Source organism: Bos grunniens, chromosome X (assembly GCF_055505025.1).
Source record: "Bos grunniens cultivar Pamir isolate PY7600 chromosome X, Bosgru_T2T1.0, whole genome shotgun sequence".
NCBI lineage: Eukaryota > Metazoa > Chordata > Mammalia > Artiodactyla > Bovidae > Bos > Bos grunniens.
In genome coordinates this window covers 106,788,312-106,811,585 of record NC_141194.1, presented here as the reverse complement: position 1 = coordinate 106,811,585, position 23,274 = coordinate 106,788,312, and the positions used below count along the sequence as shown (strand labels likewise).

At 46.6% G+C, this 23,274-nt stretch overlaps 1 protein-coding gene across 1 annotated transcript; it reads right to left on the bottom strand.

Moving 5' to 3' along the window:
- Nucleotides 1-3,013: 3,013 nt before the first annotated feature.
- On the bottom strand, nt 3,014-4,800 carry LOC147341078 (uncharacterized). The gene is made up of 3 exons (XM_086385879.1): nt 3,974-4,800; nt 3,522-3,647; nt 3,014-3,325 (listed from the first exon to the last, which is right to left on the bottom strand). Exons 1-3 carry the CDS (start codon nt 4,771-4,773, stop codon nt 3,187-3,189), a joined length of 1,065 nt encoding a protein of 354 aa, XP_086242005.1. The 5' UTR covers nt 4,774-4,800; the 3' UTR covers nt 3,014-3,186.
- Between the last annotated feature and the right edge of the window lie 18,474 nt (nt 4,801-23,274).

Genomic DNA, 23,274 nt, shown 5'->3' with positions numbered 1-23,274 from the left:
GGAGCATTGTCTATAAAGGGCTGTCCCCAGTGCCCCTTCTCCAGCTTTTGCCCTTTCCTTCATCTGCCCATTGTAAATCCCCCCTCCCTCTTTGGCAATTTACCCACAAATACTCTCATTTGTCTCCTTTTCTACAATACAGCTCGGCTATTTCTTACCTAAGAGCCAATGTCTAAGCAAGAAAATTAAGTAATCAATAAAACTGTGGTACCTCAATTCAATAATAGTGAAGACTTTGCTATTGCAAGTGAAAAAAGGAACAAATCAATTCAAAATAACCACCTTGGTTTAGGCCAAAGGGAGACTTTATGGGTCTACCTACAAGGTACAGAGGTAGTTTCTGTCTTCAGGAAAGGCTGGATCCAGCATTTGGTTCCCTGAGATCTGCCTTCTTGCTCCAGCTCCCCCTCTGTCCCTTGCCTGCCTGCCTCCCCTACAGCTCCCAAAGTGTCATTGGTTGGATGATATCAACACAGCTGGAGGAAAGCAGTGCTCCAATTGGCCAGGCCTGAGCTACATGCCCACTCCTGGAATTGGAGGTGAAATCAACTCTATCATAATCATATTGGGTGAGAGAAAATGAAAGAGGTGATTTCCCAGGGTGACAGGAGGATACCAGAACCAAAAGAAGGAAAATGGGCACCAGGTGACAAAACCCACAGATGTCCTCGATGGTGGTATACACTTTTCGTCAAATTCAAAATCAATTTCTAATGTGTTTTTTTTTTTAAGTGAGATAGGAAAGACTCGTCATTAATGCAAGCATGGTCCCTGCTACTGACCCTCCCATCAGCTTCCATCCCCTGACTCTGGGGGTCCATATCCACTTCTTGGGGGTATCCTCTTCCCCATGCTCCCTCACAGACCTTTGCTGAATTAAAGTTTCTAAGGAAGTGCTTTTTTCCAATGGGGAAATGGAGCAGACCTTTATGTTCCAAAGCAATATCATTTCAAAAGTCATGATTCTTTATGAAGATAGTTAAACAACATGGAAACCTGAATACAGGAATGATTTTCCCTAATGTCCAGTGATAACACTGACAGTTGAGGGGGTGGTGCTTATTCTGGGTGGTTCCACTCTGCATTTCCCTGCATGTTCACAGGGTCAGAAAGTCCTGAAAAGACAGGAATATGCCAGACCCAGAATTCTGCAATTTGCTTTCATCTCTTTCCATATTAGTTCCCAGCTATCTGGTTTGCTCTCTGATTGCCATATGTCATTCCAGCAGGATGGAATTACCATCATTACTCAATGTTTCCCCCTGGGTTTACATTCTACCAGTTTTTCACAGTGACAAACAATGCAGTAATGAATACTGTGGTCGATTTTGCCTTGCTCACATATACAAGAATTTTCCTATGATCGATTCTGAAAACTGGGTCAAAGGATATCAGCATCTTAAAATGTAATAGAAAGTGCCAATCAAATGTCCAGATAGATTTTACTATCACTCTGATACTCCTTATTTTGGCTTCCCTGGAGGTCCGGAGGTTAAGAATCTGCCAACCAACGCAGGGCACATGAGTTCGATCCCTGGGCCAAGAAGATCCCACATGCCCAGTGCAACTAAGCCAGTGTGTCACATCTACTGAGCTCACCCCGATCTAGAGTCCCTGCTCCTCAACAAGAGAAGCCTCCGCAATGAGAAGCCTGAGCAGAGCAATTAGAGAGTAGCCCCCAATGGCTGCAAGCACAGAAAGGCTGTAAGCACTTAAGAGGTGGCACACCCAAAAATAAAAAAAAATAATTTTCATAATTAAAATTTTTAAAAAGAGTCCTTGTTTCAAGCTCTAGCCTTCTTGGACATGGATGGTTTCAGTTAATTAAGTTCATCCTACACTAAGATCTGCTCTGGTCCTACAGAGCCAATCTTAAAAAGTAAGACCCAAAAGGATCAAACTGTTTCCAAGCATCTTAACAGGATTCCAGAATAAAGCTCAAGAATAAGTTTAGGAATAGAAAAATATCAAGCATGCAAGGGAAATTTGATAATGTTTGACATCCAATGTAAAATTACCAGGAGGCAAAGAAGCAGGAAACTCCAATCCATTGTAACAGAAATCAGCGTGTTGTTGTTCAGTCACTCAGTCAAGTCTAACACTTTACGACCCCACGGAGTGCTTCTCGCCAGGCTTCCCTGTCCTTCATCATCTCCCAGAACTTGCTTAAACTCATGTCCATTGAGACGTGATGCCATCCAACCATCTCATCTTCTGTCATTCCCTTCTCCTCCTGCCTTCAATCTCTCCCATATTCAGGCTCATTGGCTCTTCACACCAGGTGCCAAAGTGTTGGCAATTTCATTTTAACAGAAACCAGTTAAAATGCATTAATTGGAAAGGAAGAAATAAATGTGTATGTTTTTACAGACAAAATGATTGTCTGTGTAGGAAGCTCAATGAGATCTACAAAATAGCTATTGCAATTAATTAATGAGTTTAGCATGGTTTCAGGATTCAAGGATACTCCTAAGAGTGCCTTGGACTACAAGATCAAACCAGTCAATCCTAAAGGAAATCAGTCCTGAATTTTCATTGGAAGGACTGATGCTGAACCTGAAGCTTCAACACTTTGGCCAGCAGATGTAAAAAGGTGACTCACTGGAAAAGACCCTGATGTTGGGAGAGATTGAAGGCAAAGGGAGGATGAGAGGATAGAGGATGAGGTGGTTTGACAGCATAACCCACTCAATGAGCACGAAGTTGAACAAACTCCAGGAGAAAGCAGGGACACAGAGCCTGGTGTGCTACAGTCTATGGGGTTGCAAAGAGTTGGGCACTAGTTAGAGACTGAACAGCAATGTTCTGGCACTATATCTTAGTATATAAATGTAACTATAGAACTGACAAAATATTTAAAAATCAATACTGAATGGCAATAAACAACTTTCTTATTCTCCCACTTCTTACATACATCGTCTTCACTTGGGTTGTACTCCTTGGATATCTGGATCTGAGAACCTTCCCTCCAACCAGAAGATGAATGCAACATTAGGAAGTGAACAAGCTAAAATTAAAGTCAGAGACAGCTCACTTTTATTTTCTGCAGTTCACAATCCCCAAACAAACTATGTGGACCTTGAGCCCACAAGCAGCAGCACAGGCACAAGATGAAGCCCGATCAAACTACTGCAGAAAGCAATGCTCTTGGGAATAACATTTGAGACTAGGGCACATAGGCTAGTTTTAAGGCTCTCTTCTGTGCTGAGACTGAGGAAAAAGGTGGGGCACGAAGTTCTGCAAGATCCACATCACCAGGGAAGCCTGCTCCAGACAGAAGTGGATGGCTATCTGGAGCAGGGCATGGTCTTCAGCAGTCAATCGGCTAAAAGGGAGGGAAAATGAAATTCATGTTCCCGCTGAGGAGGAAGAGCATGTCCTCCCTCTGTCCCCGCTCACTGACCAAGCCCAGAGCACCACACTTCTCCTCTAGGCCTAACCCACCATTATGGCTCCTCCTGCGCCTAGACTGGTCACCACCCACCACTCCCTCCCTCGCCCCGGCCCCCTTTAGAACTCACAGAACCAACATGTGGCCATTAATGTAGAGCTCCCTCTGAACCGGCCATTGCAGTTGAGTAAGTCGAGTCAGGATGCGGCGCGCGTTGTCTGCCTCCGCGTATGATGAGAAAGGTATGCCGAAGCTGCTGGTGGAAATACGGTTAAGGCACCATCCACACTCGTCATTTTGCCTGTATGTCAGGCTCCCTGCTCACGGAGACCCACCTTCTCCCACAAGGCCACCACAGGACTCCCTGCATATCACCGCTCAACCCTCTGGATCACTTCAGGGTGTTTTTCCTCACCACCATGCACTGAGAGCCAGACCACCCCTGACCCATACCCTCCAGCCTCCCAGAGTACCCTCTTCCTATACTTTAGGCTCCGCAACCTGCAACCCTCCAAACCACCCCTAGCCCACACCCCAACCCTCGCAGCCGCCTGGCCCACCGGGGCTCCTGGAATAGGATACAACTGGAAGACTCGGTTACTCAGAACTCTGGCTCCGGGTGCAGTGTCTCCACCAGGCCCTGGTGCGTTGGGTGGCCCTGGGATCCGCGGAATGGCAGCGGCTGCGCCACCTGACTCTCCTGCAGCGCTGGGGCCTCTGGGATCAGCCATGTCACCGGAGCCGGCAGGGACTTCTCGACTGACGGCGTCTCCAGGGCCAGCTGGGATGCCAGGGCCATTGTGGCCAGCAGCACCACCCGGCACACCTTGGCCGCCATGTGCTGTACCCGCTGCAGAGGCCACGGCACCTGCGTCTTCATCGGCTGCCCTCATGGCTCCTCCACCATGTGCCTCGGACTCCATCTTGAAGCCCTCTCCCCCTCCCTCCGCGTCAGGAAAGACTGAACCGTCCCTACAGATCCCAGCTCTGTACTGTGACCTGAAACTCAGCACGGGCAGAGCGCCTGCGCACACACACTCTGGTCCTGCCTCACGATTGGTTCCCACCAACCATCGGTTCCCGTGATGACTGCAGGCTCTCAGGCAATGGGTGCCCCCTGCTGAAACTTCCCGCGTTAGCGTGCCGTGTAGCCCCAACGCGCATGCGCAGACACACATACCCACGTGGTCTGGGCTCTCTGTGTCAGCCCTGCCTCGGGCCTGGAAACCTGGTAAATGGTGGTGCTCCAGGGCAATGGCACCCCACTCCAGTACTCTTGCCCGGAGAATCCCATGGACGGAGGAGCCTGGTGGGCTGCAGTCCATGGGGTCGCTAAGAGTCGGACACGACTGAGCGACTTCACTTTCCCTTTTCACTTTCATGCATTGGAGAAGGAAATGGCAACCCACTCCAGTGTTCTTGCCTGGAGAATCCCAGGGACGGGGGGTCTGGTGGGCTGCCGTCTATGGGGTTGCACAGAGTCGGCCACGACTGAAACGACTTAGCAGCAGCCACCCTTTAGTGTGGGGACAGCTCCTCAGTGCGCATGCTCAAACAGACCTTGCCCCACTCTTCAGGGAACCTGACCGTTGCCACTCCAAGCTTGCAAACCCCAAGTAAGCCCTGGTCCCTGTGCACCTCCATGTCTGTGCTGCAGCCAGCCTGGCGTCGCTCACAGGTGACCATCCTGCTGAGCGCAGGCCCCTGTCATCGACTCCCAGAAGTGAGTCGGGCACCCCTGGGTCAGGGCTGGTCTGTCCCTCTGGTGTCTCACACATAGCTCACGTGCGTGTATGTGCGTCTGTGTGCATGAGCGCAGGGGCAGGTGCATGCAGATGGGCATCTGTATGGGTGTGTTTGTAAGAGACAGCACGTGCACAGATTCACGCACATAGGCATGTGAATGTGTGTATCTGTGTGTGTGCTCGACAGAGTACCCTTACATAGGTGCCTGCCCATCGGCGTGTGCGTGGGTGTGTTTCAGAGAGAGAGCACATACACAGATTCCAGCACATAGGCGTGTGCATGTGTCTGTGTGTGGAGGTGCTTGCACATGGGCATGTATGTTTGGTTGCAAGAGAGTGTGTGGTCAGGTGCATGCACATGGGTGTGTCCCTGTGTACATGTGTGTGTCAAAGAGAGCATGGTTGAGATGCATTCACATGGGCATATGTGTCTGCTTCTGTGCTTACACAGGTGCCTTCACATGGGACTGAGGTGGCCCGGCCCTGGAGGCATGATACCAGGGATGCGGAGCCTGCTGTGCCTGCCTGCTTGGGGGAGGGAAGCGGGGACTGCTGTTGCACTCACTGGGGATGGCATGGGGCTGGGCTGCCTGGGGCTCCAGGCACACAGAATGCAGGGACCCCTCAGAAGCACCGGAGGAACCTGAGACGCTCAAGGACTGGGGGAAGAGCAATGTTCCCCTGGACACTGCCCAGTCTCTTGCCCTCTCCCGTCCCTGAGCCCCACCCCCTGGCTGGAGAGTCCGCTCAGCTCTCAAATCCAAGGCCAGCAGCCTTTGCCCACCCCCAGTGCAGGGAGAGAGGACCGGGCAGTGGCTGCCCAGGGGTGGGGCATCCCTGTCCACCTTCACACCTACCCAGTTTCTCTCCAATCTGGCTCCAAGTCAGTTTTAGGGTGTGGGTAGATCCTGTCTAATGCCTGTGTCTGTTCCCTGCTCTGTGGCTTAGAGGACCCCAGCGGGGAACCTGGACACATCTCTCCCTCAGGGGCCCACTGTCAGGTTGGGGGGACATTTGTAAGGATAGTCGTGCTGTAGAAGGGGGCTCACTAGACTATGATGGCCTAGAGGGCAAGGGACTAAGCCACATGACCCACCAGCGTCCTCCCTCTGCCCACTCCACATCTGTACCTGTGCTCTTCATCTGTAGTGATAGCTAACACTTGCTGCAGCCCATGCACTGTTTCATGTGCTTTCCATGTGTTCATCCATCAAGTCAGTTTTCAGACAGTATTGCCATGTCGGTATCCTGTCTCCCATGATGCAGGTCTCCTCCACACAAATCACACACACCCACTCTCTCCCCAACACCAGCGGCTCAAAGTCTTGTGCGTTTTGGTTCCTGCATTTCTCAAAACTATGATGACCATAGAGTTCCATCAGGCACGGGACTTAACTTGGGTCTGAATGGTGAGATCTGCAAAGGAAAATGATAATGCCAGTGACAAGTACTGTGTGTGACGAGAGAGTGACAGAAGTATGAAGGAAAGGCACTATGATAGAATGAGTTTCTCAGAGAGTTTACCACTGTGACAGGTGCATGGTTTTGAGTGAGTGTGACAGAGGGAATGTGTGATTGGGACAGGAATTTCAAAGAACAGAATGTGATGGGAAGAGACTAAGATGCAGATGATAGTATAGAGGTAGCGAGCCCCCAGATTGATAGATGATAACTTAATGTGTACAGTGAATGGTGAACGGTGCCTCCAGATCCATGGTCTCCAAAGGAAAACATTTAATTCCAGAAGCAAGAGACGCAGGTTCAGTCACTCAGAGCTTTGTGTAGTAGAAATTTAATTCAAGTGAATGTTATAGAAAAAGCTTCTAAGATCGATATCAGAACAGGGTAGAAAGAGTACCCAGTTTGCTAGTTTAAGCACAGCATTATATACTTTTCTGACACCATTCACTCACGCCTGCTGGGAGTCCTTTCTCACTCCTTTCAAACAGGTCCAGCTTACCATCTGCAGCCTTTGACACATCCTCCTTGCTTGTGTTTCAACCTATATATCAGCTCTATTACTGATGAAACTGATTGGGAAGAGCGTGGCTTGGGCACAGAGAAAAAGGATGCGTATAGAGAAAAGGATAACTCAAGGCTATGAAAATTTTGCCCAGACTCTTTCCCATAACATATATCCGAGGATGACATCAGCAGGATATTCACCAGGATATTCACCAGAAGAAATGGGTTAACCCAGAGCTCAAGGCCATGGAAGTTTTACCCAGACCTTCTCCCATAACACAGGTTCTGAGCTCAAACAAAGCATGTTCTTGAGCAAGAGATTCTGCTGCCTGCCAGGCCTCCATGTCTAAGGAAAAAGAATGTGAAAAAGAAAGAGTGTTCACCTCCTCCTTAAAAGCCTTTGTCTCCCTAGCAACCTGACTGAGTTAACTCTCTCACAGATACCATGACAGCATGAGTGTGTGGCACACAAAGTGTCAGAGATAGAGTCTAGGAGAGATCAGGTGTGAGAGAGAAAAAATGTGATGGAAAGAGCATTATAGAGTGACACAGGAATATTACAGAAAGAGTGTGTGTGACAGATAATCTGACTCAGTATGAGAAAGCAAATCTGAGAGATAATATGTATGGAAGAAAATGGGTCTGTCACACATGTCAGAGTGTGACAGGAAATGAAGCTTACCATGGGATGCAGCAGCCTGGGAAGGTGGAGCAATCCTCGGGGCCCATGTTTCCCTGAGGGTGGCCATCCCCATGTCTCAGCCAGGCTGGGGGAAGTCAGCAACTTGACTTGGCTCAGATGGCCAAGCCACGTTCTTCCCAATCAGTTTCATCAGTAATAAAGCTGATATTTAGGTTGAAACACATGCAAGGGGGATGTGTCAAAGGCTGCAGATGCTAAGCTGGACCAGTTTGAAAGGAGTGGAAAAGGACTCCAAGCAGGCGTGAGTGGATGGTGTCAGTGAACTCCTTCTGGAAGAAGTTATTCAGGTGGTCCAATTTGTAAAGCCACACACTTTCTTTAAGGCCTGTTTGTATCCTTTGCCCATTTGCACAAATCAGAATTGTAGTTATATTCTTGATGATAAGCAGGATATCAAAAATATCAGTATATTCTTGATTTGATCTGTTATGGGCTTAAAACAATGTTTAGGAAGTACTTCCCTACTCCTAGCTCACAAGGATATTTACTTACATTTTCTATAGCAGCTTTATTTATTGGGTAACTCAAGGAACAATTTTGACTGGACACCTTTCCAGGCCTCCGTAGAGGTTCCAGTCCAGCCAGGAAGGACTGTTAAGAAACAAGAAAAGAACTACACTATGTAGCCTATGGGAAGGTGGTGAGAACTCTGGCCTGAAGTGCAACAAGAAAAAAGAGAAGGGGCACTGGAGGAGTGGTTTTCCATTTTCAACCAGGTGGCTGGGGTCGGCTTCAGTTTGAAACAGAGACTGAGTGAGGACTTGAGGGAGGTTTGGGAGTGTGAGGAGACCAGTGTGGCCAGAGCAGAGTAGGTGAAGAGGAGAGCAGCAGGACAGGGGGCCGAGAGCTGACAGGGACTGGATGTGGAGGCCTCAGGGGACATGCTGTGGGCTTGTGCTCGGAGCGAAGTGGGAGGTGGTGGAGGGTGGCTGTGGGTTGGATTGTGTCCCCAGGAAAAGATGTTGAAGTCCCAAGCCCTGGAGCCAGAGAATGTGACAAAATCATGCCATTTTGAAAAATTCACTGTGTTTTTACTATTTCACTTCTGGCATTAATAAAAGTTATAAGGAAGAATCATAACCTAAGTGTCCTCGTATTTGTTTTATGTAATGACCTCTGATAAAAACTCAGAACATGTTTTGAAGGCTGAGTGTTGAAAATAGACTTTGCTGATGTTTTCAAGTACAACAGGCCTAACTTGACTCACATGGAATGCCCCACATCCATGTTACTTCACTGCAAGCGGTTCAGCAGGTGGCTGGAACAAGCACTGCATCTGATCAGCCAAACCATGTCTTTTTTCTGGGTCAGACACTAGCTTCCATAGTTGACAGTAAAATCAACGGCCCTGCCAGATACCACAGATAAGGTGACCTTTGGTACTGACATTAGAAGGCAAGAGTACCCAGCCTGCCTCCCCACAGTAGGGGTCTCTTGTGTCCTCACCTCTCTTTTCCCCACAGCTGGTGCTCCCAGCGGCCCTGGGTGCTGGGTCAGCAGTGTCTCTAGGCCATGATGTAAGGCAGAGACAACCAGAGTAGCTGGGGCTTGGGTTTGGGGGAACCAGGCAAAGGCACAGACCCTACAGCCAAGGGGAATCCTGGTGCTGAGAAAAAGGAGGGGAAGCCACGTGAACTTCCTCACCCTGGTCAAAGACCAGGCTGATTACTGTGAATGGTTTTTCCTGACACTTCAGACCAACCCCCAATCTAAGGAAGGGTATTTTGGCCCACAAAGCTAACCTAAGAAGCAAGGGCCAGGAAACCTAACCTGAGCCCCAGGCTCTTTGAGCTCTGGCCCCTCTAATCCACCAGGCACCTCCTTAAGTTTCCACCTTTTACTTTATTTTCTTTGATCTTAAATTGCATTTATTAATATTTCTTTATTTTAATTGTGCCATTTGTTTTTTTTTTCTAATTAGTTTTTATTTTCTGAGACAGAGTGGCACTGTGCAGGCTGGAGCAGGGGTCCCGATGGGAGAGAGCAGACCTGAGACAGACGCTACCACATGGGCACCTCACTGATGGCAGATGGGGTGCTGGAAGGCCTAAGGGACAGGGTGGCCTTTCCAATCAAGGCTTCCAGTCACTGGAACTCCACAATTCTGATTGTGAACCTGATCCCGCTTGGCACCACACACGGACATTGCTTCCTGGGAGACCTCAGTGGGGAAGGGAGGCAAATCCATGGGATGTGTCCCTTCATTTGGCTTCTGTCCTGCACTGTGTTCTCATGGTCTGTGTTTCATGGTAAAAACCACTTATTTGAATAAGTTTTAGCATCTGTTTATTACACGGAAAAGAACACAACCTAATTGTTTCATATCTGTCTTGAAATTTTAATATTTCCTTTACTTTGGTCTTCAACATGACTTTTAATTCATTTTCATACTCTATGGTGATAGAAGTCAGAATAGCGAGTATCTCTATTGGGAAGAGGCTGGAAGTAAAACAAATTTGTAAATTATAGTGTATTACAGAAAGTGATGAGCAATGTGGGAAAGAACAGGATGAAGCAGACTGACTGCCCACCAGGCTGTGGGGAGGGTGGATGCAGGAGGAAGTCAGGGGAGAAGGTGAGACCTGTGCAGACTCGGAGATGACGGAGGTGGCCAGGAGCTATATTTGAGAGCATAGTCAAGGCAGGGAGAACAGACTATGCAAAAGCACTAATTCCTCAGAAAACCTGGAATGTTGAGGGTGCAGCCAAGAGGCCAGTGTGGTCGGCATGGAGTGAGCAAGAGTGAGCACAGCAGAGGAGGTACAGAGGCAGTGGGGGTTCACAGATGAGCACGTGGGTCCTATCTGGTCATTATAAGGACCTCTGGCTTATACTCTGAGTGAGAATAAATCCAGTGAAGGGAACTGAACAGGGGAGACACATCTGGCTTACATTTTGAAAGGAAGGATCACTGTAGCCACTAGTGCTGCTGGGTGCTGGCGGGTGAGAGACTCCATCACTGTCACGCCCAGGACCATTGCCACCATCCCCAGAAGCAACACCTGCCTCCCTCCAGTGCATGGAGGCAGAGCTCTCCGGGTCCTGTCACAGCAGACTCTGTTCACACATATGGAGGAACAGCAAAGGCTCTGCCCTGCCACTGGCTTCAAAGATCCTCTTAAAAGCGCCCAAAATATATGAAGCTCAGGCTGTGATAAAAGTGGGCATCAGGCCAGGGAGGATCAGCAGTGATCTCTGGGAGCTGAGACACTTAAGAGATGAGCTGTGCAGCTTCCCCAGCTTGCTGTCTATACAGACTGCCCAGGCTATGTCCAGCCAGCTCCCTGGGTGTCGAGGGGGAATCACAGAGCAGAGGCTGTTGGAGCTAGCAGGCAGCGCACCAGAGAGGAGAGGGTGGCAGAGGGAGGACAGAACTGGCAGAGTCCCTGGTGCTGGGAAAGTCTGAGGGCAGAAGGAGAAGAGGATGTCAGAGGATGAGATGGCTGGATGGCATCAGAGATGCAATGAACACGAACTTGGGCAAACTCTGGGGGACAGTGAGGGAAAGAGAGGCCTGGCAAGCTGCAGTCCATGGGGTTGCAAATAGTCAGATACCACTGGGAGACTGAACAATAACAACAGCTGCCAAAGCCACGTTCTTCCCAATAAGTTTCACCAGTAATAAAGCTGGTATTTAGGTTGAAGCACATGCAAGGGGGTTGTGTCAAAGGCTGCTGATGCTAAGCTGGACCTATGTGAAAGCAGTTGTAAGGGACATGCTGCAGGCGTGAGTGACTGGTGTCAGTGAACTCCTTGTAGGGGAAATGATTCAGGTGGTCCAGCTTATAAAGCCACACACTTTCTTTCAGACTTTCAAAAGAAAGGTGCTGCTTGTGGTAAAGGATCAGACTGCCAAGGCGGGAGACACAACAGACACAGGTTCAACCCCTTGTGGGGAAGATCCCCTGGAGAAGGAAATGGGAACTCACTCCAATATTCTTGTCTGGAAAATCCCATGGACAGGGAGCCTGGCGGGTTCCACTCCATGGGTCACAAAAGTCAGACATGATTGAGCCCACACACACACATATACACATATATTTTTAATCCAAGAGAAAGCAGAGGTTAGAGTAGTGGTTACAGTTCAGGACAGAGCAAGATAATACATGTGTAGGACTTCCCTGGGGTTTCAGTGGTCAGCAATACACCTGCCAATACAAGGGACATTGCTTTGATGCCTGGTCTGGGAAGATTCAACATGCCACGGAGCAATTGAGCCCATGCCCCATACCTACTGAGCCTGTGCTCTAGAGCCCATGTTCTGCAATAAGCAAAGTGACCACAGTGAGAAGCCTGTGCACAGCAATGAGAATTTAGCCCCCCTTCTTACAAGTAGAGAAAGCCTGGAAGGAAGGAAGGAAGGAAGGAAGAGGACCCAACATATGCAAAAATTAATCAATAAAATCAACAGGAGGGGAGGAGAGCGGGCCAGCCTCTCTAAGTAAAAAGCAGGGCAGAGCTGGGCTAAGGGATCCTGTATGAAAACCAAGTGGAAAATAAAGCCTCGCAGTTGCTTATAGATGACCAAATGAGCTCTCTGTCCCAGTCTTCCTGTGGGTGCTGCAAAGGGGGAGCCACGAGCAGACGTTACAGTTTCAGTTGTAAGTTTAGCAGATATTGATGTGTTTCCACCATCATTCCTGGGGACAAACTGTGTCAAGGCAGATCCAGAATCACATGAGAATGCAGAGAGTAAGTGTGGACACTCTGGTCAGACATGTGGGAGGAAAGCCCAAAGAATATCTCATGCAAGGATCTAGGGTATTTACTCCTGCCTCCACAGACGACACCGTGAGGGCACCCTCATACACCCCACTGAGGGGACTTGTCACAGTTTCCCAGGGCATAAATTCTGGAGTTCAGGGATGTGCAGGCTTCACTGGATTCAGTCATGCCAGGATGCTCCCTGCTATGGCTGCTACCATCTCCATTCCTACCGTATCCTGCAACTTTGGGGGTTTTTATCTTCTATAACTAGCCTATTCATGTCCTTCGCCCATTTCTATAAATTGCAATTGCCCTTAGTTTCTTGATGATAATAGGATATTAAAAATATTTGTATATTCTTGATATTAATCTGTTATGGGCTTAAAACAATGTTTAGGAAGTACTTCCCTACTCTTAGCTCACAAGGCCATTTTCTTGTATTTTTCTATAATAGTTTTATCTATTTGGTAATTCAAGGAACATTTTTTGTTGGACACCATTTCTGGTCTCCATGCAGGTTACAGTCTAGTCTGGAGAGACTATCAAGAAACAAAAAACTGTGGGAGAACAAGATGGTGGAGGAATAGGCAGATATGGAGTACATGTCTCACCATGGATACATCAGAAATACACCTTGAGACCCAGAAGTGCATGCAGAACACCAGCTGAGAGCTGACAGGAGTACCTGATCAGTGGGAAAGAATATATGGAACCTCACAAAACTCGGGAGGAAGAACGAACCAGTGGGAAAAACAGGAGTATTTGTAGGACTAGAACTGAACTCAGTGGGTGGGAGAACTGAAGAAGGGGTCCGATACCCACATCGGGGCAATTGTCTGATACAGAGGAGAAACATTTAAGGCTGGGAGTGAAACAGCTGATCTGTGTGGCAGCCTAAATGCAATGAGAATCAGACAGTCTTTGCTGCCACCATAGATAGCCCGGACAGGGACACAGGTCCCCTGGAAGGCACAGCGGCTGCAAGCTGGAATTTAGGGATTGTGGAACAACCCCAGGGCGAGGGCTGCTGTTGACTGTGGAGAGATGGATAGAGGGGATGTGAGGGAGGAGTCTGTGGTGGGAAATGCCTGTGGAGAAAGTCGAGCAGCCACGGAAGCAAGGTGATACTGCTGAGTCACAGGTAACCATAGCCTTTCTCTCCCCACCCGCCAGCATCCAGAGATGAATAATAGAGAAGCTCACCCATCAAACGCCTGATGCACTGTACTGCAGAGTAGGACCCCACCCAGGGTCCCCTTTTACGTGCCTAATGTGCTGATCTATAGAGTACGAGCCCATCCAGGGGGACCCTTTAAGTGCCTGATGTGTGAAACAACAAGAAGGACCCCAGGCAAGGGAGCCCTCTAACTGCTTAAATGGGCAGAGCTACAGAGAAAGACTGGCCAAAGAGATCTTCTGATCGTCAGATACAAGAGGCCCACAAAAAGACTCAGATAGGGCCATGACCAGTAATGACATAACCATGCCCCAACCAGCAATGCTGAAGAAGCTGAAGTTGAACAGCTCTATGAAGACCTACAAGACCTTCTAGAACTAACACCCCAAAAAAGATTCCTTTACATTATATGGGACTGGAATGCAAAAGTAGGAAGTCAAGACATACTGGAGTAACAGAGAAATTTGGCTTTGGAGCACAAAATGAAGCAGGGCAAAGGATAACAGAGTTTTGCAAAGAGAACCCACTGGTCACATAGCAAACACCCTCTTCCAACAACACAGGAGAAGACTCTACACATGGACATCACCAGATGGTCAATACTAAAATCAGATTGATTATATTCGTTGTAGCCAGTGATGGAGAAGCACTATAAAGTCAGCAAAAACAAGACTGGGAGCTGACTGTGGCTCAGATCATGAACTCCTAATTGCCAAATTTAGACTTCAATTGAAGAAAGTAGGGGAAACTACTAGACCATTCAGGTATGACCAAAATCAAATCCCTTATGATAATACAGTGGCAGTGACAAATAGATTCAAGGCATTAGATCTGATAGACAGAGTGCCTGACATCTATGGGCAGAGGTTTGTGACATTGTACAGGAGGCAGTGATCAAGACCATCCCCAAGAAAAAGAAATGCAAAAAGGCAAAATGGTTGTCTGTGGAGGCCTTACAAATAGCTGAGAAAAGAAGAGAAGCTAAAGGCAAAGGTGAAACGGAAATCTATAGTACCCATTTGAATGCAGAGTTCCAAATAATAACAAGGAGATATAAAAACCTTTCTTCATCGATCAATGCTAAGACATAGAAGAAAACAATGGAATGGGAATGCCTAGAGATCACTTCAAGAAAATTTGAGATACCAAGGGAACATTCCATGAAAAGATGGGCACAATAAAGAACAGAAGTAATATGGATCGAACAGAAGCAGAAGATATTAAGAAGAGGTGGCAAGAATACACTGAAGAACTATACAAAAAAGGTCTTCATGACCCAGATAACCATGAGGGTATGATCACTCACTTAGAGCCAGACATCCTGGCATGTGAAGTCAAATGGGCCATAGGAAGCATCACTAAGAACAAAGCTAGTGGAAATGATAGAACTCCAGTTGAGCTATTTCTAATCCTCAAAGATGATACTGTGAAAGTGCTGCACTCAGTATGGCAGCAAATTTGGAAATCTCCAAAGAAATCTGGAAAACTGTGCCATGACCACTGGACTGGAAAAGGTCAGTTTTCATTCGAATCCCAAAGAAGCAATGCTAAAGAATGCTCAGACTACCCCACAACTGCACTTGTCTCACACGCTAGCAAAGTAATGCTCAAAATTCTCCAACTGAGCCTTCAAGAGTATGTGAAATGTGAACTTCCAGAGGTTCAAGCTACATTTAGAACAGGCAGAGGAACCAGAGATCAAATTGCCAATATCTGTTGGATCATTGAAAAAGCAAGTTCAGTTCAGTTCAGTTCAGTCACTCAGTCGTGTCCGACTCGTTGCGACCCCAAGAGTCACAGCACGCCAGGCCTCCCTGTCCATCACCAACTGCCAGAGTTCACTCAGACTCATGTCCTTTGAGTCAGTGATGCCATCCAGCCATCTCATCCTCTGTCGTCCCCTTCTCCTCCTGCCCCCAATCCCTTCCAGCATAAGGGTCTTTTCCAATGAGTCAACTCTTCGCATGAGGTGGCCAAAGTACTGGAGTTTCAGCTTCAGCATCAGTCCTTCCAATGAACACCCAGAACTGATCTCCTTTAGGATGGACTGGTTGGACGTCCTTGCAGTCCAAGGGACGCTCAAGACCTTCTCCAACACCACAGTTCAAAAGCATTAATTCTTCAGCGCTCAGCTTTCTTCACAGTCCAACTCTCACATCCATACATGACCACTGGAAAAACCATAGCCTTGACTAGATGGACCTTTGTTGGCAAAGTAATATCTCTGCTTTTCAATATGCTATCTAGGTTGGTCATAACTTTTCTTCCAAGGAGTAAAAGTCTTTTAATTTCATGGCTGCAGTCACCATCTGCAGTGATTTTGGAGCCCCCAAAAATAAAGTCTGCCACTGTTTCCACTGTTTCCCCATCTATCTGCCACGAAGTCATGGGACCAGATGCCATGATCTTAGTTTTCTGAATGTTGAGCTTTAAGCCAACTTTCTCACTCTCCTCTTTCACTTTCATCAAGAGGCTTTTTAGGTCCTCTTCACTTTCTGCCATAAGGGTGGTGTCATCTGCATATCTGAGGTTATTCATATTTCTCCCAGCAGTCTTGATTCCAGCTTGTGCTTCTTCCAGCCCAGCGTTTCTCATGATGTACTCTGCATAGAAGTTAAATAAGTAGGGTGACAATATACAGCCTTGACGTACTCCTTTTCCTATTTGGAATCAGTCTGTTGTTCCATGTCCAGTTCTAACTGTTGCTTCCTGACCTGCATGTAGGTTTCTCAAGAGGCAGGACAGGTGGTCTGGTATTCCCATCTCTTTCAGAATTTTCCACAGTTTATTGTGATCCACACAGTCAAAGGCTTTGGTGTAGTCAGTAAAGCAGAAATAGATGTTTTTTCTGGAACTCTCTTGCTTTTTTCATGATTCAGTGGATGTTGGCAATTTAATCTCTGGTTCTTCTGCCTTTCCTAAAACCAGCTTGAACATCTGGAAGTTCATGGTTCACGTAATGCTGAAGCCTGGCTTGGAGAATTTTGAGCATTACTTTACTAGCGTGTGAGTTGAGAGCAATTGTGCGGCAGTTTGAGCATTCATTGGCATTGCCTTTCTTTGGGATTGGAATGAAAACTGACCTTTTCCAGCCCTGTGGCCACTGCTGAGTTTTCCAAATTTGCTGGCATATTGAATGTGGCACTTTCCCAGCATCATCTTTCAGGATTTGAAATAGCTCAACTGGAATTCCATCACCTCCACTAGCTTTGTTTGTTGTGATGCTTCCTAAGGCCCAGTTGACTTCACATTCCAGGATATCTGCCTCTAGGAGAGTGATCACACCATCATGATTATCTGGGTCGTGAAGCTCTTTTCTGTACAGGTCTTCTCTGTATTTTTGCCACTTCTTCTTAATATCTTCTGCTTCTGTTAGAGAAAGGAGAAGGGAATTCTGGAGAAGGGAATGGAAAACCACTTCAGTTTTCTTGCCTTGAGAACCCCATGAACAGTATGAAATTACATAGCAAGAGAGTTCCAGAAAAACATCTACTTCTGCTTTATTGACTACACTAAAGTCTTTGACTCTGTGGTCACAGCAAATTGTGGAAAATTCTTCAAGAGATGGGAATACCAGACCATCTGATCTGTCCCCTTAGAAATCTATATGCCAGCCAAGAAGCAACAGTTGGAACTGGACATGGAACAACAGACTGTTTCCAAATAGGGAAAGCAGTATATCAAGACTGTATATTGTCACCCTGCTTGTTTAACTTATATGCAGTGTACATCACACAAAATGCTGGGCTGGATGAAGCACAAGCTGCAATCAAGATTGCTGGGAGAAATATGAATAACATCAGATACGTAGATGCCCCCACCCTTATGGCAGAAAATGAAGAAGAACTAAAGAGCCACTTGATGAAAGTGAAAGAGGAGAGTTGAAAAAGGTGGCTTAAAACTCAACATTCAGAAAACAAAGATTGTGGCATCTGGTCCCATCACTTCTTGGCAAATACATGGAGAAGCAATGGAAACAGTGAGACACTTCAGTTTTTTGGGCTTCAAAATCACTGCAGATGGTGACTGCACCCATGAAATTAAAAGAGGCTTGCTCCTTGGAAGAAAAGTTACGACCCACCCAGAGAGTGTATTAAAAAGCAGAGACGTTATTTTGCCAGCAAATGTCTGTCTAGTCAAAGCTGTGGTTTTTCCAGTAGTCATGTATGGATGTGAGAGTTGGACTGTAAGGAAAGCTTAGCGCCGAAGAATTAATGTTTTTGAACTGCGGTGTTGGAGAAGACTCTTGAGAATCCCTTGGCCTGCTAGGAGATCAAACCAGCCAATCCTCAAGGAAATTAGTCCTGAATATTCACTGGAAGGACTGATGCTGAAGCTGAATCTCCAGTACCTGGCCACCTAATGTGAAGAACTAATTCATTGGAAAAGTCCCTGATGCTGGAAAAGATTGAAGGTGGGAGGAGAAGGCAATGAAAGAGGATGAGATAGTTGGATGTCATCATTGACTTGATGGACATGAGGTTAAGTAAGCTCTAGGAGTTGGTGATAGACAGGGAAGCCTGGCATGCTGCTGTCCATGGGGTCACAAATAGTCAGACATGACTGAGCGACTGAAATGAATTGAGGTCCGTAACTCTTGGGGTGGAGGCAGTTTGTGTACCTGCACACTTTGTGCTGACACGGTCCCCGCAAGCCAAGCAGCTGCACCACCTTCACACTTAACTGTCCCTGGGGCAGAGGTGCCCCAGGCAAAAAAATCTTGCGTCTATGCACACAGGGTCACTTTGGCCGTGCCCAACTCTTTGCGACCCTGTAGGCTGTGGCCTGTCAGGCTTCTCTGTCAGGGGTTTTCTCCAGGAAAGAATACTGGAGCATATTGGGCAATACTGGTTTCCACATGCAGAGGTGAAAATAAAAGCATAATGGAAAGCCGGGGGCAGTGTGTCTAAGCAAGAAGACCTAAAACCTTCCAGTAAGCTGTACAAGCTGCAGATTAAATCCACACAATCAGCTAGGCAGACTCTATGTCTATGGAATATATAAACAACATTGAGAGCTCCCACAAAACAAAACTCACTGGTTCTGATAGCTGTGGACATTGGAGGCAAGAACACACAGATTCACACAAGAACACACAAGAACAAACAGTAGGGCCAGAGTAGAATCTGAGCTGGCCCCACAACAGGTCCAGAGATCAGCACAGTTTTGGAGGGCATCCTAGGGAGGTGAGGTGGATTGTGATTCCCAGTGAGGGAAAGGACTCTGAGCATTGATTCAAGAAAAACATTATTCTTGTGTTTTCACTTGCTCTGTAGACTCTTTTGCATATTTTTTCATTTTTTCCCTTTTGTTTTCACCCTGTGTTGTAGTTGTCTATTTTATTGGCACTACGAAATCTAATTAAACTTTTGAAGTTGTTTTTGGTTTTGTTTTCCTCAGTAACAGTTTTTATTGTTGTTATAAACCTGTGCCTCTACATTGGGCTGTTTCACTTCTGTGGAATTTTACTTTATTTTTCCTTTTATATTTTTTAAATTTTATTTTTTTAATTATTTTTTTCTACATTTATTCCTTTCTTTGCTTTTCCTAATATTCTTTGCCCATGTGCTCTCCACTATCTGGAGCACCCAGAGAGGTTCACAGAGTTACACAGAGAAGAGAAGAGGGAGGAGGGAGATAGAGATGACCAGGAGGAGAAGAAAGGGAGTCAAAGTGGCTAGCCCAATCTAGCCAGTAATCAGTTCCCTAGGTGTTCTCCACAGCCTGGAACACCCAGAGAGATTCACAGAGTTAAGTAGAGAAGAGAAGGTGGAGGGAGGAGATAGAGGTGACCTGGGGGAGAAAGGGGAGAGTCAAAAGAGGAGAGAGCAATCAAACCAGTAATCACACCCCTAAGTGAAATGGATACTGAATATTAGATTCTTAAAGGCACAAAATTGATAACAAATACAAAAAATCAAAGATGAAAAATCTAGAGTAGAATTTAGACTCTCAAAAATACAATATTAAAAACATGAAACAAAATCAATCACAAAATATTATAAAAGATATATATATATATATAATTTGCATTAAAAATAGGTCTTGTTTTGGTAAGGTAATAGTAGATTGCAAAAATGAAAATTAAAGGTGTAATGAAGAACTTAAAAATAAGAGCAATTCAAAGATGTAAGGGTATTTTTGTGGATTCCAAAATATATAAAATATGTCAAGTGCAGAAATTCAATAAATTATGGGTGTTATTATTATAAAAATGATAATAGTAAAAATATATCTTGGAATTTCTCTGGAGCTGTTGAGGACAATGTGGGGTCAGTTCAGTTTCAGATAGTTCCTTGTTCCAGCTTATACTTCTTCTCAAGGTCTATAGGCGCCTTCCAATACTTAGTCAATGCTAACTACAGGGTTTTAATCTGTTGCTCCTGTCAGTTCCAGAGTGGTTCCCTCTTCTTTGTTTATTTTGGCTTCCTTTGTTTGCAAGTCTCTTCAGTGTCTAATTTCTGACCTCACACAAGGGGGCAGGGTGGTCACTTATTTAGGCTCATTTGTTCAGTTGTGTTGAGGGGAGGGAGGAACACAGCAAACAAACATCACTGGCGTGTGTGGGGAGTGCTCGCAGTGTATGGACCACACTGGGTTAGCCCCAGCTCACCACGCATGTGCTTTCCCGGTCTACACTGCTTAGGCTCCAAGTTGCTCTGCAGGGGAACTGTCCAAAGCAGACCCTGTGTTTCGTGCATCTCACAGAGCTGAGCTGCTCAGGTTCAGGTTCTTGGGTACTGCACAAGGGCACAGACTTGGCTGGGCGTGAGTTTTGTGCCCTTCCGAGGTCTGAGCACCTCAGCCAGCCAGGTGCTTGGCGAGCGCACAGTCCCAGGTGGACCGTGCATCTTAATCACCTCCCTGGTCTGGCTGCTTGGTTTCCCGGGTGCACTGGGAGGGCACCATCTCAGGTGTGCCTAGGTCTTGTCTAGGAAGCTGATCTCAGGCTGTGACCCTCCGGGCAGATGTCAACCGTCCAGGATCCCAGGAAGACATGGTTAGCAACTGGGAGCCTGCTCACAGTTTGGTGGAGGATGCCATCTCTGCGGCTGAGATGGCCCCTCGCCTTCTGGCTACGGCTGTCACACGCCTGCCTCTCTGCCTCTGGTGGGCGAGGGGCCATCCCGCAGCCAGCCAGCTCTCCTTTGTTATTCGCTCAGTCCTTTGTTCTCTGAGTGGCCAGGGCCAGGCTGTACCTTGGGTTAGAGCCTTTTGCTGGAAAGTTCTCTCTCTCTCTTTTTTTCTCTGTGGCTATCCCACAGTTGGGGTTGCTATTTCATGATAGCTCCCGCAGATTGTCCTCAGGGCATTCAGGCCTGGTCCTTACCCTAAGCATGGAACCCACACCTCCCTATCCAGCTCCTGCTCGCTCGTGGCAGACAAAAGCATCTGGGCTCCTTTTCCACTGGGAGTTGTGGTTAGGCGCCTATTCTGTGGGGATTTTTGTTCTTTCTCCCAGTTATGTTGCCCTCTGAGATTCCAAACTCCACACAGATCCGCAGGTGAGAGGGTTTCCAGCTGTTTGGAAACTTGGTTTCCAGCTGTTTGGAAACTTCTCCTCCTTCATGAATCCCTCCCTAGGACTGTCTCTGTCCCTAACTGTTTTGCCTCTCTTTTTGTCTGTTATATTTTGTCCTACCTCCTTTTGAAGAGAATGGGATTCCTTTCTGGGAGCGTGGTGTTCTCTGCCAGTGTTCAGAAGTTGTTTCATGGAAGTTCTTCAGCATTCAAATGATCTTTTGATGAATTTGTGATGGGGGAGAAAGTGGTCTCCCAGTCCCATTCCTCCATCATTTTAGGACCACCCCAGTACCTTATTTTTGACAAAGGAGGCAAGAATGTACAATGGAACAAAGACAGCTGGTTCAATAAATGGTGTTGGGAAAACTGGACAGCTACATGTAAAAGAATGAAATTAGAACACTTCCAAACAGCATACATAAAGATAAATGCAAAATGGATTACAGACCTAAATGGAAGACTAGAAACTATTTTAAAACTTTTAGAGGAAAACACAGGCAGAACACTCTATGACATAAATAAAACTATGGCCCATTTCCTAGAGTAACAGAAATAAAGACAAAAGTAAACAAGTGGGACCTGATTAAACTTAAAAGTTGGAAATGCTTCCGGATTGTCAGTCTTGTCCCATGGATCCACAGCTCCAGTGCTGGACATGTACAGTAAGCTATGAAATTAGACTGTCTTAGTCTTTTTATCTGTGTATAGTCACAATTCTTTGGGCCATCATTGGGCTTCTGTTCTTACATAAATTTCAGTATCAGCTTCTCAGGGACCTCTCTGGTTGTCCAGTGGTTGACACTCAACCTGCCAATTCAGGGAACATGGGTTTGATCTCTGCTCTGGTAAGATCCCACAAGCTAAAAGGCCACTAAGCCCAAGCACCACAACGGCTGAGCCTATGCTCTAGAGCCCAACAGCTGCCAACTACTGAAGCCAGAGCGCCTAGAGCCTGTGCTCTGCAACAAGTGAAGTCACCCCAATGAGAAGTTTATCTGCTACAACTGGAACGTAGCCCCCACTCACCACAACCAGAAAAACCCCATGTGTGCAGCAGCAAAGACCCAGCCCAGACAAAATTACATAAACAAACAAATGAATCTTTTAAGAAAGAACCTGCCTCACAATGAGGGGCACATCACTTCGATCTCTGGTCAGGGAGCTAAGATCCTACATGCAGTGGGGCAACTACTGAGCCTTGGCATCGCGACTGGAGTGTCTGTGCACTGCAATAAAAGATCCCGCATGACACAATGATTTTCCACATTCCCCAAATAAGGCCTGATGGGGCGAAAGAAAGAAAGAAAATATTTGTTTAAGAAATCAGCTCATCAATTTCTACAAAAATGGTGCTGGGAAAACTGGACAGCTACATGTAAAATAATGAAATTACAGCACTTCCTAACACATACACAAACATAAACTCACTCTCATACTGTATAGGACTCCTTGTTTTGGGCTTCCCTGGCGGACGCAGTGGTTAACAATCTGCCTGCCAATGCGGGCCACATGGGTTCGATCCCTGAGCCAGGAAGATCCCACATGCCCAGTGCAACTAAGCCGGTGTGCCACATCTACTGAGCTCACCCTGATCTAGAGTCCCTGCTCCTCAACGAGAGAAGGCTCCACATGAGAAGCCTGAGCTCAGCAGTTAGAGAGTAGCCCCCGATGGCTTCAAGCATAGAAAACCTGCACACAGTTAACAAGAGGTGACACACTCAAAAATAAACAAATAATTTTCATTAAAAAATTTTTAAAAAGAGTCCGTGTTTCGAGCTATAGCCTTCTCAGACATGGACGATTTCAGTTAATTAAGTTCATCCTACACTAAGATCTGGTCCTACGGAGCCAATCTTAAAAAGTAAGACCCAAAAGGATCAAACTGTTTCCAAGCATCTTAACAGGATTTCAGAATAAAGCTCAAGAATAAGTTTAGGAATAGAAAAATATCAAGCATGCAAGGGAAATTTGATAATGCTTGGCATCCAATGTAAAAATACCAGGAGGCAAAGAAGCAGGAAACTCCAATCCATTATAACAGAAATCAGTGTGTTGTTGCTCA

Excerpts from the sequence above, each read along its gene's own strand:
- LOC147341078 (XM_086385879.1), bottom strand. The coding sequence starts at position 4,773 with ATGAAAGTGAAAAGGGAAAGTGAAGTCGCTCAGTCGTGTCCGACTCTT. Across the intron at positions 3,648-3,973 it reads AGTAACCGAGTCTTCCAGTT|CAGCTTCGGCATACCTTTCT; the intron begins GTATCCTATTCC and ends TATTTCCACCAG. Across the intron at positions 3,326-3,521 it reads AATGGCCACATGTTGGTTCT|CCGATTGACTGCTGAAGACC; the intron begins GTGAGTTCTAAA and ends CCTCCCTTTTAG.